The sequence below is a fragment of the Choloepus didactylus genome, chromosome 13 (assembly GCF_015220235.1).
Source record: "Choloepus didactylus isolate mChoDid1 chromosome 13, mChoDid1.pri, whole genome shotgun sequence".
Classification (NCBI taxonomy): Eukaryota; Metazoa; Chordata; class Mammalia; order Pilosa; family Megalonychidae; genus Choloepus; species Choloepus didactylus.
This window is the reverse complement of record NC_051319.1, coordinates 96,310,136-96,326,896: the sequence shown is the minus strand read 5'-3', so window position 1 is coordinate 96,326,896 and position 16,761 is coordinate 96,310,136. Positions and strand designations below refer to the sequence as shown.

The window sequence follows — 16,761 nt, the reverse complement described above, 5'->3', positions numbered from 1 at the left end:
CCTAATGTGACTCAGGAAAAGTAGATATACTTCAGCAATTTGTTTGCATGTCTACTGTGAAATTATCTTCAATTAGATTTCATAGAAAAAGGCAGGAAAAAGCCTGTGTTCTGCCATTTTGTTTATTCATTTTTTTTTACAGAAGACGATATGCATTTGTATTGTTTGTTTTAACAAGCATGTAATAATTTGAATTTAATTGATAAAATATTAAAAACACAAAGCCCTCCTGATATGGTGATAAAATAGCATGTAAAATTTCTTGTCTAAGAGGTATCCAAATTTCCTTGGGGAAGAAAAAGTTACTTTGGATTTTATAAGGCAATATACACCTTACTGCTTGTCTGAAGCATGGCTTAACATGCAAGAAATTTCCCTGAACTACCAATATAAAAATGTACCTAGAAAATTCAACTAAACAATAAACTAGAAATAATATAAAAATGAAGACATATGTTTCATACCCTCAAATCTTCCTGTACAGTCTGAGCTATGTCTGTAGGTGCTGGAGAAGAATTCTTCTGAGCATCCTCAGGAGCAGTTTCTTCTAATACTGGTTCACACTTTTCCTCTTGGATTTCAGATACGGGTTCTTGTTCTGGTTCTGGTTCAGGATCGGGCTCTGGTTCGGCAACAGGTTCCTCTAAATGTTCTTCCAAGTCATTGCTTTTACAGAAAAATTTGAGAAATTTCATTCTGTCTCTGCTGATTTAGCAAGAAATTCACATCTGTTTATTAACTGTGGCGACCTGGACCCAAATGTAGCTCACTCTCTCCAAAAAAGATCTAACAATTATACTCATATATCTGAGTATTAAATCAAGCAATGTTCTAAAAAATGACTCAATGTGCTAATCTCAAATGGAATGAGATTATTTTGCTAAAATTCTGATAATTATAGGAACCAAATTACCAAAATGAACCAAACCATTGCTGGAATCTCAAAATTATTATGATTTACCCACCATACAAACACCACACACAAAAAAAACTTATAATAAAAATATACAAAGAATTTGAGGGAAAAAGACAGTAGTTATGAGTCAATGGTCTTCAAAAAGAGTCAGTAGTTCTGAGACAATGGTTCTTAAACTTCCTCATAAAACACTGGGGTTGCTTAAGATTGCAGATGTCCTCCCTGAACCCCCACTCCCCAAAATTCTAATTCAGTAGGTCTGTGGTAGGTGAATCTTCATTTTCAACCAGCAACCCAGATGAGTGATATGGGTAGTCCATAACCACACCTTGAGAAACAATGCTGAAAATATCTTTCAAGAGTTGCATATAAACATTAAGGATGTCATGTAGTAATAGTATATACTCATTTCTATTCCAATAGGGGGAAAAAAAAAAAAACAACCTAAGATACAATCTCTCACTTACAGCCTGACGTAATTAATGAAATTCTTTATTGTACTTAATGCATATAAATTTCTATCAATTTATTGCCTGGAATATAATTAAATAAAATTAAGTCTAGTCTTTATACATTTTCTATTCCCCAAGCACAGAAATCCAATCAATACTATTTTTCTTTTATCACTAAGATAAACTAAAACACAACGATAGATACTATTTAAATAGCCTCTATGGTACAATCTGTTGCTCAACAAGTTATATATTTTTGTTAGCTCAGAGATATCAGGAGCAAAATCTTGTTTCTGGGAAATTATCATTATTTTCTGAGATAATTCTGAGAATATATGACTGTCCTCCAACAAAGAGAAAAGAGTAGACAATCCAAGACCCCTTTTTTCCTTACCTGACAGTCTGATCATAGAAAGTTCCAGGATCATCAGGTACCACCTCCGGCGTCTGCTGTCTTTCTTCAGGTTCCTCCACTTCTTCCTCAGACTCTAAACAGGGAAAGCAGTGTAAAGTACCTTGTGCTTACTTAATTCACAAATATATTCAATTTCGCAACGTTCACTATGATCAAAAAGACAACAAAACCACAAAAACCCAAACACATAAAAGTAATAAAAACAAGGCAATGTGGTGAAGTCATGGCATAAGTATTAAAGACTGAATTAAGGTAACTGTAGTATTCTGGTTAAGAACATGGATTCTAAAGCCCTGTCGTCAGTAACCCAATCCGGGCCCCATCACTTAACTAGTTATATGATATTGGACAAATTACACTTTCCTGCAGCTCAGCAACTTTATCTATTAAATGGTGACAACAGTACCTAAAGTACCTATCTATTAAGTCTATGGTACCACACAATAAATATACAGTACTTAGGACAGTCTCTGCTAAATACTTCATCAAATAATAACTATTATTAATATTGCGAGACAATTCTTCATGGGTCTCTGTGTTTCTGTACATCTTACAATTAGGCAAGAGCTACTCTTTGTTTCAGACTATCTATTCAAGAACATTTGTATAGCAAATAGCCCTGGAAGGTTCCATCCACCCAGGGTTCCATCGACTCATATAATGCAACCCACTGCTTTATTAGGTATTATTTGGACTTCTCTATGGCATCCTGTGAGAACTGGGGCAAAAATGCCACTTTAATTGATGTGAGTAATAACATGTCCATTTTTGACTCAGGAATCTGGTGCCTTCTACCATATCCATGAAACTGTGGCATAGCCTTGCAAGTAGGGTAAAACCTCAAGCCCTTCACAAATATGACAATTAAAAATTAGTGAATAAACAGTGTAACAAAACATTCAAGAAACCCAGATTCTTAGGGGCAGTCTGATGATGTTTAAAAAAAAAAAAAAAAATGTGTACAAGGAACTTACAGTGTTCTTTTCACTACTTACCCTCTTGAGGCTCAGTGACAAAGCCACCAAAGACCTCATCTTGGTATCTGAAGATATCATTGTGAACATAGAACTTATTTGCAACAGAGCCCTGCAATGCCAACAAAAAGTTTTCATTTATTCAGCAGACTTTTAAAAGGTCAAATCACTATAAACCAGTGGTTCTAAATCATGGGCAATTCTGCCCACCAGGGGACAACTGTCAATGTCTGAAGATAGTTCAATTTTCACAAGTTGGGGGGAATAGGCAGGCTACTGGCAAATAGAAACCAGGGATGCTGCTAAACATCCTACAAAGCATAGGACAGCTCCCTGCAAGAACTATCTGACCAAAAAGGTCAATAGGGCTAAGGCTGAAAAACCCTGTGCCACAGTATGGTTGTAAAAAGACTACACACAAACATATTTTGTATGTTCAAAACATTTATCTTCACCACCAGAATGATATTCAACAATTGTTAAATCTCCAAGTACGTAAGATGCGACAGCCCAAACCTCAAATCATTAACAATCATTTCCTATCTCAGCAGATATTTCAAATTCCCTAAATCTGTAACTAAGACATTGATAACAAGCACACATGGGTGGTGCAGGAGAAAATGCTCAATCATGTTAGGTACAAGACACATCTGAGTTCAAATCCAACTACGTCATTTACTAGCTATTAAATTTCTGAAGCTCAGTTTCCTGATCTGAAAAAAAAAGGGATATCAATATATACTACAAAGCTATGAATATTAAATGAAACAGTTTAAACAATGCATTATACTAAGATGACGTTAGATCCTTCCCTTTAAAGAAAAAAGGACCTATAATTAAACCTATAAGAGCTGATCATTATACAGCATGTAATTCTTTGCATACTTTAAAGTTCATCAAGTTTCACAATGCAGAAAATCTAAGTCTTCCTCTAATCAAAACTCCCTCTAAATTAACCAAAATGACTTTGTGTAATGTTTCAAACAGACAATCAAGTTACTTTACATTCAAATAGTAAAAAGACAGGATTCAATATTTTGAACAGAAAGGTCTTAAACAGAAGATTAATGCTAGAGAAAACAACAGGACTTTTATTCAGCAAGTCCATACTAAGCCACTGGTATGTGTTTAGCAGGTAGGCCTCCTGACCCTTTTAACTCTAGACCAGTTTATGAATCAATACAAATCCAATTGTTCATCATAAGCCTATGGTCCTATCAAGGTAAGCATAACGAATAACAGAACCAAGGTTTTTTTCAAGAAATGGCAGATTCCAGAAGTGAAGTAGAGACAGTACAAGATGAGCCCAGAACACCTTGTGTCAAAGAGCTCAAAGACAAACAAGGACATGACAAAAAGACACTGAAGCCAGCCTGAAGGGGTTCACATTGGCCAGATGTTGGATATTTTACACATCAAAATAATCAGTAATGTATCACAATCTATTCAATAAACTAAAAAGCAATGGTGGTAATAAATAAGAAAGTTCTTTACAGTAAAATGTCAATAAAATACAAGCCAGACACAAAAGGACAAATACTGTATGGTCTCACTAATACGAACTAATAATAACAAGCAAACTCTTGCAGCTAAAATCTAGAATGCAGGTTACCAGGAGATAGAAACAGGATAAGACAATGGCAAGCCAATGCTTAATTTGTACAGAATTTTTAACAAGGTTGATTATAAATGTTTGGAAATGGATAGAGGTGACGGTAGCAAATTATTGTAAAGATAACTAACAGGGGCAAGATGGCAGACTGGTGAGCTGTATGTTTTAGTTACTCCTCCAGGAAAGTAGGTAGAAAGCCAGGAACTGCATGGACTGGACACCACAGAGCAATCTGACTTTGGGCATACTTCATACAACACTCATGAAAACGCAGAACTGCTGAGATCAGCGAAATCTGTAAGTTTTTGCGGCCAGGGGACCCGCGCCCCTCCCTGCCAGGCTCAGTCCCGCGGGAGGAGGGGCTGTCAGCTCCGGGAAGGAGAAGGGAGAACTGCAGTGGCAGCCTTTATCGGAAACTCATTCTACTGATCCAAACTCCAACCACAGACAGACTGAGACCAGACACCAGAGAATCTGAGAGCAGCCAGCCCAGCAGAGAGGACACAGGCATAGAAAAAAAACAACACGAAAAACTCCAAACTAAAGCGGAGGATTTTTGGAGTTCTGGTGAACATAGAAAGGGGAAGGGCAGAGCCCAGGCCCTGAGGCGCATATGCAAATCCTGAAGAAAAGCTGATCTCTCTGCCCTGTGGACCTTTCCTTAATGGCTCTGGCTGCTTTGTCTCTTACCATTTCAATGGCCCTGGCAGCTTTGTCTCTTAGCATTTCAATGGCCCATTAGATCTCTAAGAAGGGCCCTTTTTTTTTTTTTTTTTTTTAATCCTTTTTTCTTTTTCTAAAACAATTACTCTAAGAAGCCCAATACAGAAAGCTTCAAAGACTTGCAATTTGGGCAGGTCAAGTCAAGAGCAAAACTAAGAGAGCTCTGAGACAAAAGGCAATAATCCAGTGGCTGAGAAAATTCACTAAACACCACAACTTCCCAAGAAAAGGGGGGTGTCCGCTCACAGCCATCATCCTGGTGGACAGGAAACACTCCTGCCCATCGCCAGCCACATAGCCCAGAGCTGCCTCAGACAACCCAGTGTGACGGAAGTGCTTCAAATAACAGGCAAACACCACAAAACTGGGCGTGGACATTAGCCTTCCCTGCAACCTCAGCTGATTGTCCCAGAGTTGGGAAGGTGGAGCAGTGTGAATTAACAAAGCCCCATTCAGCCATCATTTCAGCAGACTGGGAGCCTCCCTACACAGCCCAGCAGCCCAGAACCGCCCTGGGGGGACAGCACTCACTTGTCACATAGCACAGTCATCCCTCAACAGAGGACCCGGGGGGCACAGCCTGGAAGAGGGGCCCACTTGCAAATCTCAGGAGCCATACGCCAATACCAAGGACTTGTGGGTCAGTAGCAGAGACAAACTGTGGCAGGACTGAACTGAAGGAATAGACTATTGCAGCAGCTTTAAAACTCTAGGATCACCAGGGAGATTGGATTGTTAGGGCCACCTCCCCTCCCTGACTGCCCAGAAACATGCCACACATACAGGGCAGCCAACACCAACTACACACGCAAGCTTGGTACACCAATTGGACCCCACAAGACTCACTCCCCCACCCACCAAAAAGGCTAAGCAGGGGAGAACTAGCTTGTGGAGAACAGGTGGCTCGTGGACGCCACCTGCTGGTTAGTTAGAGAAAGTGTACTCCACGAAGCTGTAGATCTGATAAATTAGAGATAAGGACTTCAATTGGTCTACAAATCCTAAAAGAACCCTATCAAGTTCAGCAAATGCCACGAGTCCAAAAACAACAGAAAATTATAAAGCATATGAAAAAACCAGACGATATGGATAACCCAAGCCCAAGCACCCAAATCAAGACCAGAAGAGACACAGCACCTAGAGCAGCTACTCAAAGAACTAAAGATGAACAATGAGACCATAGTACGGGATACAAAGGAAATCAAGAAGAACCTAGAAGAGCATAAAGAAGACATTGCAAGACTAAATAAAAAAATGGATGATCTTATGGAAATTAAAGAAACTGTTGACCAAATTAAAAAGATTCTGGACACTCATAGTACAAGACTAGAGGAAGTTGAACAACGAATCAGTGACCTGGAAGATGACAGAATGGAAAATGAAAGCAGAAAAGAAAGAATGGGGAAAAAAATTGAAAAAATCGAAATGGACCTCAGGGATATGATAGATAATATGAAACGTCCAAATATAAGACTCATTGGTGTCCCAGAAGGCGAAGAAAAGGGTAAAGGTCTAGGAAGAGTATTCAAGGAAATTGTTCGGGAATTGTTGTGAAATTGTTCCCAAATCTTCTAAATAACATAAATACACAAATCATAAATGCTCAGCGAACTCCAAATTGAATAAATCCAAATAAACCCACTCCGAGACATATACTGATCACACTGTCAAACACAGTAGAGAAGGAGCAAGTTCTGAAAGCAGCAAGAGAAAAGCAATTCACCACATACAAAGGAAACAGCATAAGACTAAGTAGTGACTGCTCAGCAGCCACCATGGAGGCAAGAAGGCAGTGGCACGATATTTTTAAAATTCTGAGTGAGAAAAATTTCCAGCCAAGAATACTTTATCCAGCAAAGCTCTCCTTCAAATTTTAGGGAGAGCTTAAATTTTTCACAGACAAACAAATGCTGAGAGAATTTGCTAACAAGAGACCTGCCCTACTGGAGATACTAAAGGGAGCCCTACAGACAGAGAAACAAAGACAGGACAGAGAGACTTGGAGAAAGGTTCAGTACTAAAGAGATTCGGTATGGGTACAATAAAGGATATTAATAGAGAGAGGGAAAAATATGGCAAACATAAACCAAAGGATAAGATGGCCGATTGAAGAAATGCCTTCACGGTTATAACGTTGAATGTAAATGGATTAAACTCCCCAATTAAAAGATATAGATTCGCAGAATGGATCAAAAAAAATGAACCATCAATATGTTGCATACAAGAGACTCATCTTAGACACAGGGACACAAAGAAACTGAAAGTGAAAGGATGGAAAAAAATATTTCATGCAAGCTACACCCAAAAGAAAGCAGGTGTAGCAATATTAATCTCAGTTAAAATAGACTTCAAATGCAAGGATGTTTTGAGAGACAAAGAAGGCCACTACATACTAATAAAAGGGGCAATTCAACAAGAAGAAATAACAATCGTAAATGTCTCTGCACCCAATCAAGGTGCCACAAAATACATGAGAGAAACACTGGCAAAACTAAAGGAAGCAATTGATGTTTCCACAATAATTGTGGGAGACTTCAACACATCACTCTCTCCTATAGATAGATCAACCAGACAGAAGACCAATAAGGAAATTGAAAACCTAAACAACCTAAACATATACAGGACATTACATACCAAATCACCAGGATACACATACTTTTCTAGTGCTCATTGAACTTTCTCCAGAATAGATCATATGCTGGGACATAAAACAAGCCTCAATAAATTTAAAAAGATTGAAATTATTCAAAGCACATTCTCTGACCACAATGGAATACAATTAGAAGTCAATAACCATCAGAGACTTAGAAAATTCACAAATACCTGGAGGTTAAACAACACAATCCTAAACAATCAGTGGGTTAAAGAAGAAACAGCAAGAGAAATTGCTAAATATGTAGAGACGAATGAAAATGAGAACACAACATACCAAAACCTATGGGATGCAGCAAAAGCAGTGCTAAGGGGGAAATTTATAGCACTAAACGCATATATTAAAAAGGAAGAAAGAGCCAAAATCAAAGAACTAATAGATCAACTGAAGAAGCTAGAAAATGAACAGCAAACCAATCCTAAACCAAGTACAAGAAAAGAAATGACAAAGATTAAAGCAGAAATAAATGACACAGAGAACAAAAAAACAATAGAGAGGATAAATATCACCAAAAGTTGGGTCTTTGAGAAGATCAACAAGATCGACAAGCCCCTAGCTAGACCGACAAAATCAAAAAGAGAGAAGACCCATATAAACAAAATAATGAATGAAAAAGGTGACATAACTGCAGATCCTGAAGAAATTAAAAAAATTAGGATATTATGAACAACTGTATGGCAACAAACTGGATAATGTAGAAGAAATGGACAATTTCCTGGAAACATATGAACAACCTAGACTGACCAGAGAAGAAATAGAAGACCTCAGCCAACCCATCACAAGCAAAGAGATCCAATCAATCATCAAAAATCTTCCCACAAATAAATGCCCAGGGCCAGACGGCTTCACAGGGGAATTCTACCAAACTTTCCAGAAAGAACTGACACAAATCTTACTCAAACTCTTTCAAAACATTGAAGAAAATGGAACACTACCTAACTCATTTTATGAAGCTAACATCAATTTAATACCAAAACTAGGCAAAGATGCTACAAAAAAGGAAAACTACCGGCCAATCTCCCTAATGAATATAGATGCAAAAATCCTCAACAAAATACTTGCAAATCGAATCCAAAGACACATTAAAAAAATCATACACCACGACCAAGTGGGGTTCATTCCAGGCATGCAAGGATGGTTCAACATAAGAAAATCAATCAATGTATTACAACACATTAACAAGTCAAAAGGGAAAAATCAATTGATCATCTCAATAGATGCTGAAAAAGCATTTGACAAAATCCAACATCCCTTTTTGATAAAAACACTTCAAAAGGTAGGAATTGAAGGAAACTTCCTCAACATAATAAAGAGCATATATGAAAAACCCACAGCCAGCATAGTACTCAATGGTGAGAGACCGAAAGCCTTCCCTCTAAGATCAGGAACAAGACAAGGATGCCCGCTGTCACCACTGTTATTCAACATTGTGCTGGAAGTGCTAGCCAGGGCAATCCGGCAAGACAAAGAAATAAAAGGCATCCAAATTGGAAAAGAAGAAGTAAAACTGTCATTGTTTGTAGATGATATGATCTTATATCTAGAAAACCCTAAGAAATCGACGATACAGCTACTAGAGCTAATAAACAAATTTAGCAAAGTAGCAGGATACAAGATTAATGCACATAAGTCAGTAATGTTTCTATATGCTAGAAATGAACAAACTGAAGAGACACTCAAGAAAAAGATACCATTTTCAATAGCAACTAAAAAAATCAAGTACCAAGGAATAAACTTAACCAAAGACGTAAAAGACCTATACAAAGAAAACTACATAACTCTACTAAAAGAAATAGAAGGGGACCTTAAAAGATGGAAAAATATTCCATGTTCATGGATAGGAAGGCTAAATGTCATTAGGATGTCAATTCTACCCAAACTCATCTACAGATTAAATGCAATCCCAATCAAAATTCCAACAACCTACTTTGCAGACTTGGAAAAGCTAGTTGTCAAATTTATTTGGAAAGGGAAGATGCCTCGAATTGCTAAAGACACTCTAAAAAAGAAAAACGAAGTGGGAGGACTTACACTCCCTGACTTTGAAGCTTATTATAAAGCCACAGTTGCCAAAACAGCATGGTACTGGCACAAAGATAGACATATAGATCAATGGAATCGAATTGAGAATTCAGAGATAGACCCTCAGATCTATGGCCGACTGATCTTTGATAAGGCCCCCAAAGTCACTGAACTGAGACATAATGGTCTTTTCAACAAATGGGGCTGGGAGAGTTGGATATCCATATCCAAAAGAATGAAAGAGGACCCCTACCTCACCCCCTACACAAAAATTAACTGAAAATGGACCAAAGATCTCAATATATAAGAAAGTACCATAAAACTCCTAGAAGATAATGTAGGAAAACATCTTCAAGACCTTGTATTAGGCGGCCACTTCCTAGACTTTACACCCAAAGCACAAGCAACAAAAGAAAAAATAGATAAATGTGAACTCCTCAAGCTTAGAAGTTTCTGCACCTCAAAGGAATTTCTCAAAAAGGTAAAGAGGCAGCCAACTCAATGGGAAAAAATTTTTGGAAACCATGTATCTGACAAAAGACTGATATCTTGCATATATAAAGAAATCCTACAACTCAATGACAATAGTACAGTCGGCCCAATTATAAAATGGGCAAAAGATATGAAAAGACAGTTCTCTGAAGAGGAAATACAAATGGCCAAGAAACACATGAAAAAATGTTCAGCTTCACTACCTATTAGAGAGATGCAAATTAAGACCACAATGAGATACCATCTCACACCTATTAGAATGGCTGCCATTAAACAAACAGGAAACTACAAATGCTGGAGGGGATGTGGAGAAATTGGAACTCTTATTCATTGTTGGTGGGACTGTATAATGGTTCAGCCACTCTGGAAGTCAGTCTGGCAGTTCCTTAGAAAACTAGATATAGAGTTACCATTCGATCCATCGATTGCCCTTCTCGGTATATACCCGGAAGGTCGGAAAGCAGTGACACGAACAGATATCTGCACACCAATGTTCATAGCAGCATTATTCACAATTGCCAAGTGATGGAAACAACCCAAATGTCCTTCAACACATGAGTGGATAAATAAAATGTGGTATATACACACGATGGAATACTACACGGCAGTAAGAAGGAATGACCTCGTGAAACATATGACAACATGGATGAACCTTGAAGACATAATGCTGAGCGAAATAAGCCAGGCACAGAAAGAGAAATATTATATGCTACCACTAATGTGAACTTTGAAAAATGTAAAACAAATGGTTTATAATGTAGAATGTAGGGGAACTAGCAATAGAGAGCAATTAAGGAAGGGGGAACAATAATCCAAGAAGAACAGATAAGCTATCTAATGTTCTGGGGATGCCCAGGAATGACTATGGTCTGTTAATTTCTGATGGATATAGTAGGAACAAGTTCACAGAAATGTTGCTATATTAGGTAACTTTCTTGGGGTAAAGTAGGAACATGTTGGAAGTTAAGCAGTTATCTTAGGTTAGTTGTCTTTTTCTTACTCCCTTGTTATGGTCTCTTTGAAATGTTCTTTTATTGTATATATATATTTTTTTTTCATACAATTGATTTAAAAAAGAATGGAAGGTTAAAAAAAAACAAACAAAAAAAAACAAGGAAAAAAAGATGTAGTGCCCCCTTGAGGAGCCTGTGGAGAATGCAGGGGTATTCGCCTACCCCACCTCCATGGTTGCTAACATGACCACAGACATAGGGGACTAGTGGTTTGATGGGTTGAGCCCTCTACCATAGGTTTTACACTTGGGAGGATGGTTGCTGCAATGGAGAAGCCAGGCCTCCCTATAATTGTGCCTAAGAGCCTCCTCCCGAATGCCTCTTTGTTGCTGAGATGTGGCCCTCTCTCTCTAGCTAAGCCAACTTGAAAGGTGAAATCGATGCCCTCCCCCCTACGTGGGATCAGACACCAGGGGAGTGAATCTCCCTGGCAACGTGGAATATGACTCCCGGGGAGGAATGCAGACCTGGCATTGTGGGACGGAGAACATCTTCTTGACCAAAAGGGGGATGTGAAAGGAAATGAAATAAGCTTCAGTGGCAGAGAGATTCCAAAAGGAGCTGAGAGATCGCTCTGGTGGGCACTTTTACGCACAATTTAGACAACCCTTTTTAGGTTCTAAAGAATTGGGGTAGCTGGTGGTGGATACCTGAAACTATCAAACTACAACCCAGAACCCATGAATCTCGAAGACAGTTGTATAAAAATGTAGCTTATGAGGGGTGACAATGGGATTGGGAAAGCCATAAGGACCACACTCCACTTTCTCTAGTTTATGGATGGATGACTATAAAAATAGGGGAAGGTAACAAACAAACAAACAGACAAAGGTACCCAGTGTTCTTTTTTACTTCAATTGCTCTTTTTCACCTTAATTATTATTCTTGTTATTTTTGTGTGTGTGCTAATGAAGGTGTCAGGGATTGATTTGGGTGATGAATGTACCACTATGTAATGGTACTGTAAACAATCGAAAGTACAATTTGTTTTGTATGACTGCGTGGTATGTGAATATATCTCAATAAAATGATGATTAAAAAAATAAAAATAAAAATAAAAATAAAAATAAAAATAGGGGAAGGAAACAAACAAACAGACAGACAAAGGTACCCAGTGTTCTTTTTTACTTCAATTGCTCTTTTTCACTTTAATTATTATTTTTGTTATTTTTGTGTGTGTGCTAATGAAGGTGTCAAGGATTGATTTAGGTGATGAATGTACAACTATGTAATGGTACTGTGAACAATCGAATGTACGATTTGTATGACTGTGGTATATGAATATATCTCAATAAAATGAAGATTAAAAAAATAAAAATAAAAAACAAATGAACTATTGATGGTTAAAAAACACTAAAGAGACATAATTGCTAAAAATGCAATGTGTAATCCCAGATTGAATCTCAAACCAGGAAATTAAAAATTAATATAAAGGACATTACTGGGACATTTATCAATATTTAACTATGGACTGTACTATATCAATAATACCTGAATTTAACAACTGTACTACGGTTATAAAAGGGAATTCCTTAGGAAATGTCCATTAAAGTATCTGAGGATGATTGGGCGTGAGATTTCCAAGTCATTTTCAAAAAGTTTAGAAGAAAAAACAATAAAGAATTATAAACATGTGAGCAAGTATTAACAGTGGCCCTAGGCCAGGAGTACATAGGAGTTACCTGTACTATTCTTGCAGCTTTTCTGCAAAAGTTTGAAATTTCAAAATAAAAGTGTTTTAAAAGACACACATGATCCTGAGTACAGCATTTTGAGCGAAGTACTCCATAAATGAAAAGATAAACATTATAATGCCTCAGTAATATGGACTAACTATAATGTGTAAACTCTGAGAATGGAATCTTAAAAGCACAGGTTAGATTCTCGGGCAAGATGGCAGCATAGAGAGGAGTGGAAGCTAAGTAGTCCCCCTGGAACAACTACAAAAAACCAGAAACAACTAGTAAATAATCCAGAATAACTGCGGGGGGACAAACGAGACCATCCATTCATCATACACCAACCTGAATTGGGAGGAATGCCCGAGAACACAGCATAAAATCTGTAAGTAAAACCTGCGGAACCAGGTCGGGAGACCCCTCCCCCATAGCCCGAGCTGCAAAGCCTCGTGGTGCCAGAGAGAAGCTCTCTCCCAGCAAGCGAATACAGCTCAGCTGAGCTCCAACTGGGGTTTTAAGTAGTGAGTGTGAACTGCTCACTACAAGTACACAGCCCCAAAAAACAGACAGAGGCTTTGGGTGATGACTGACCTGGGAGAGCCGGAGGGTTGCCTTGGACTGGGTCTGAAGGGGACTATCTGTTTCTTTTTTGGCTCAGAGGAGAAAGCCCCAGCCATTTTCAGTTTCCAGTGCTGTGACTTGGGGAAGGGTGGAGACAGCACAAGCAGAGAGTGAGACCATTGAAATGCTAATGACCTCCACCTGAGGGGTCTGTCTTCTCTAGAAGGAAAGGGGTGGGGCCCTTTCCATTCGGAACCAGACCCCACAGCCTGGGGGAACACGGCCATACCTCCTCACACCAGTCAAGAATTATAGGCTAACAGGCATCACCTGCTGGGCAGAAAAGCACAGTGACCTGAGGCATCAAAGGGTGGAGCAATTTTCTAAGACACACCTGCAGGGAAACCAGATACTGAATATTTCTTCCCTCTGGGACCTGAGCCTGTTCTGGTCTGGGAAAACCTGATTTGGATAACCAAGGAAACCATGCCTAGACAACAGAAAATTACAACCTACACTAAGAAAAACAAAGTTATGGCCCAGTCAAAGGAACAAACGTACACTTCAACTGAGATACAGGAATTTAAACAACTAATGCTAAATCAATTCAAAAAGTTTAGAGAAGATATTGCAAAAGAGATAGAGGCTGTAAAGGAAGCACTGGCCATGTATACGGCAGAAATCAAAAGTTCAAAAAACTTACTAGTAGAATCTATGGAAATGAAAGGCACAACACAAGAGACGAAAGACACAATGGAAACACACAACAGCAGATCTCAAGAGGCAAAAGAAAACACTCAGGAACTGGAGAACAAAACACCTGAAAGCCTACACGCAAAGGAGCAGATGGAGAAAAGAATGAAAAAATATGAGCAACCTCTCCGGGAACTCAAGGATGAAACAAAGTACAATAATGTACGTATCATTGGTGTCCCAGAAGGAGAAGAGAAGGGAAAGGGGGCAGAAGCAATAATAGAGGAAATAATCAATGAAAATTTCCCATCTCTTATGAAAGACATAAAATTACAGATCCAAGAAGCGCAGCGTACTCCAAACAGAAGAGACATGAAGAGGCCTACGCCAAGACACTTAATAATCAGATTATCAAATGTCAAAGACAAAGAGAGAATCCTGAAAGCAGCAAGAGAAAAGCGATCCATTACATACAAAGGAAGCTTAATAAGACTGTGTGGATCTCTCAGCAGAAACCATGGAGGCAAGAAGGAAGTGGTGTGATATATTTAAGATACTGAAAGAGAAAAACCACCAACCAAGAATCCTGTATCCAGCAAAGCTGTCCTTCAAATATGAGGGAGAGCTCAAAATATTTTCTGACAAACAGACAATGAGAGACTTTGTGAACAAGACACCTGCCCTACAGGAAATACTAAAGGGAGCACTACAGGGTGATAGAAGACAGGAGTGTGTGGTTTGGAACACAATTTTGGGTGATGGTAGCACAACAATGTAAGTACACTGAACAAAGGTAACTATGAATACGTTTGAGAGAGGAAGGTGCGGAGCATGTGAGACACCACAAGAAAGGAGGAAAGATAACGACTGGGACTGTGTAACTTGGTGAAATCTAGAGTATTCAACAATTGTGATAAAATGTACAAATATGTTCTTTTACGAGGGAGAACAAGCAAATGTCAACCTTGCAAGGTGTTAAAAATGGGGAGGCACTGGGGGAGGGATGCAATCAGCATAAACTAGAGACTGTAACTAATAGAATCATTGTATTATGCTTCCTTTAATGTAACAAAGGTGATATACCAAGGTGAATGCAGGTAAGGGGGGGATAGGAGAGGCACATTAGACACTTGACATTGGTGGTATTGTCTGATTCTTTATTCTACTTTGATTTAAGGTTATTTTTCCTTTTGCTGCTTCCTAGCTGTCATTTTTTTTGTTTCCTCTTTCTTTTGCCTCTCTACCTTCTTTGACTCTCCCTCCTGCCTTGTGGAAGAAATGTAGATGCTCTTGCTTAGTATGAGCAGAATGTTCAATTAGGACGAACTTAAATGTTTGGAAATGAACAGGGGTGTTGGTAGCAAGATGTGAGAATAACTAACAGCGCCGAATGGTGTGTGAATGAGGTGGAAAGGGGAAGCTCAGAGTCATATATGTCACCAGAAGGAAGGTTGGAGGTCAAAAGATGGGAATGTATAAAACTGAATCCTATGGTGGGCAATGTCCATGATCAACTGTACGAATACTAGAAATCACTTCATGAACCAGAACAAATGTATGACAATACAATTAGAAGTTAATAATAGGGGGGCATATAGGGAAGAACTATATACCTATTGCAAACTATATACTACAGTTAGTAGTATTTCAACATTTTTTCATAAACAGTAACAAACATACTATATCAATACTAGGAGTCAACAATTGAGGGGGGTTGGTTAGGGATAGGGGAGGTTTAGAGTTTCCTTTTCTTTTTTTCTTTTTTCATCTTTCACTTTATTTCTTGTCTGGAGTAATGAAAAGTTTCTAAAAATTGAACAAAAATTAAGTGTGATGGATGCATAGCTGTATGAGGGTACCCAGGGGCAAGTGATTGCACACTTTGGATCTTTGGATAATTGTATGGTATCTGAACAATCTCAATAAAAATGAAAAAAAAAAGAAAAAAAAAGCACAGGTTATCAGGTGAAGGCTTATTGTAAAGGTCCCAAGATTGTAAGCTCTTACAGCAGTCATGTCTATTCCTGAGTTGTAATGGTTATCTCTAAATTCTGAGATGCTGAACTATTTGTGTATAACCTGGTTGGTCTCTGGAACTTTGGGTATCTGTGTGACACCTGAGACTCAGTGCTAGAGTTCAGCAGCTATGAATGTATTACCTCATACAGCAACTATTAAAAAAGCTGAAAAAGAGATCAGACTTCAATTAGAGATATGAATGAAGTGGATCTGGTTAAGACTAAGGCAAATCAAGCCAAAGGGTAAAGGACAATATTGACTGTGTTAAAAATTTCAACTTCTATGTGAGACCAAGGGAAGAGATGTTTGTTTGGTGCAGGATCTGTATTTTCTGTAGCACACTAAATAATTTAACTTGTATGGTCAGTTTATTCAAACACCATAGTTACATGGAACTTTAAATAGGAAGTGAGGTCTTCAAGGTTTGTACAAGTTAGTATGAAATTCTGATACATCCCAAAATAATCTGGGCAGAGAATAAAAACGTATTTGCAGGGCAACCCTGAGGAACTGGGGAAAATGTGGAAATATTAAACT

General features: G+C 38.3%; 1 protein-coding gene across 4 annotated transcripts in view; it reads right to left on the bottom strand.

The window, feature by feature from the left end:
• Positions 1-16,761, bottom strand: part of G3BP1 (G3BP stress granule assembly factor 1) — a 59,223-nt gene that overhangs the window by 14,667 nt on the left and 27,795 nt on the right. For all 4 annotated transcript variants that reach the window (XM_037801344.1, XM_037801343.1, XM_037801345.1 and 1 more), the window contains exons 5-7: positions 2,779-2,869; positions 1,763-1,856; positions 465-666 (exon numbers count right to left, since the gene is read on the bottom strand). In XM_037801344.1, the coding sequence (XP_037657272.1) occupies positions 465-666; positions 1,763-1,856; positions 2,779-2,869 (387 nt within the window). The remainder of the gene's footprint in view (positions 1-464; positions 667-1,762; positions 1,857-2,778; positions 2,870-16,761) is intronic.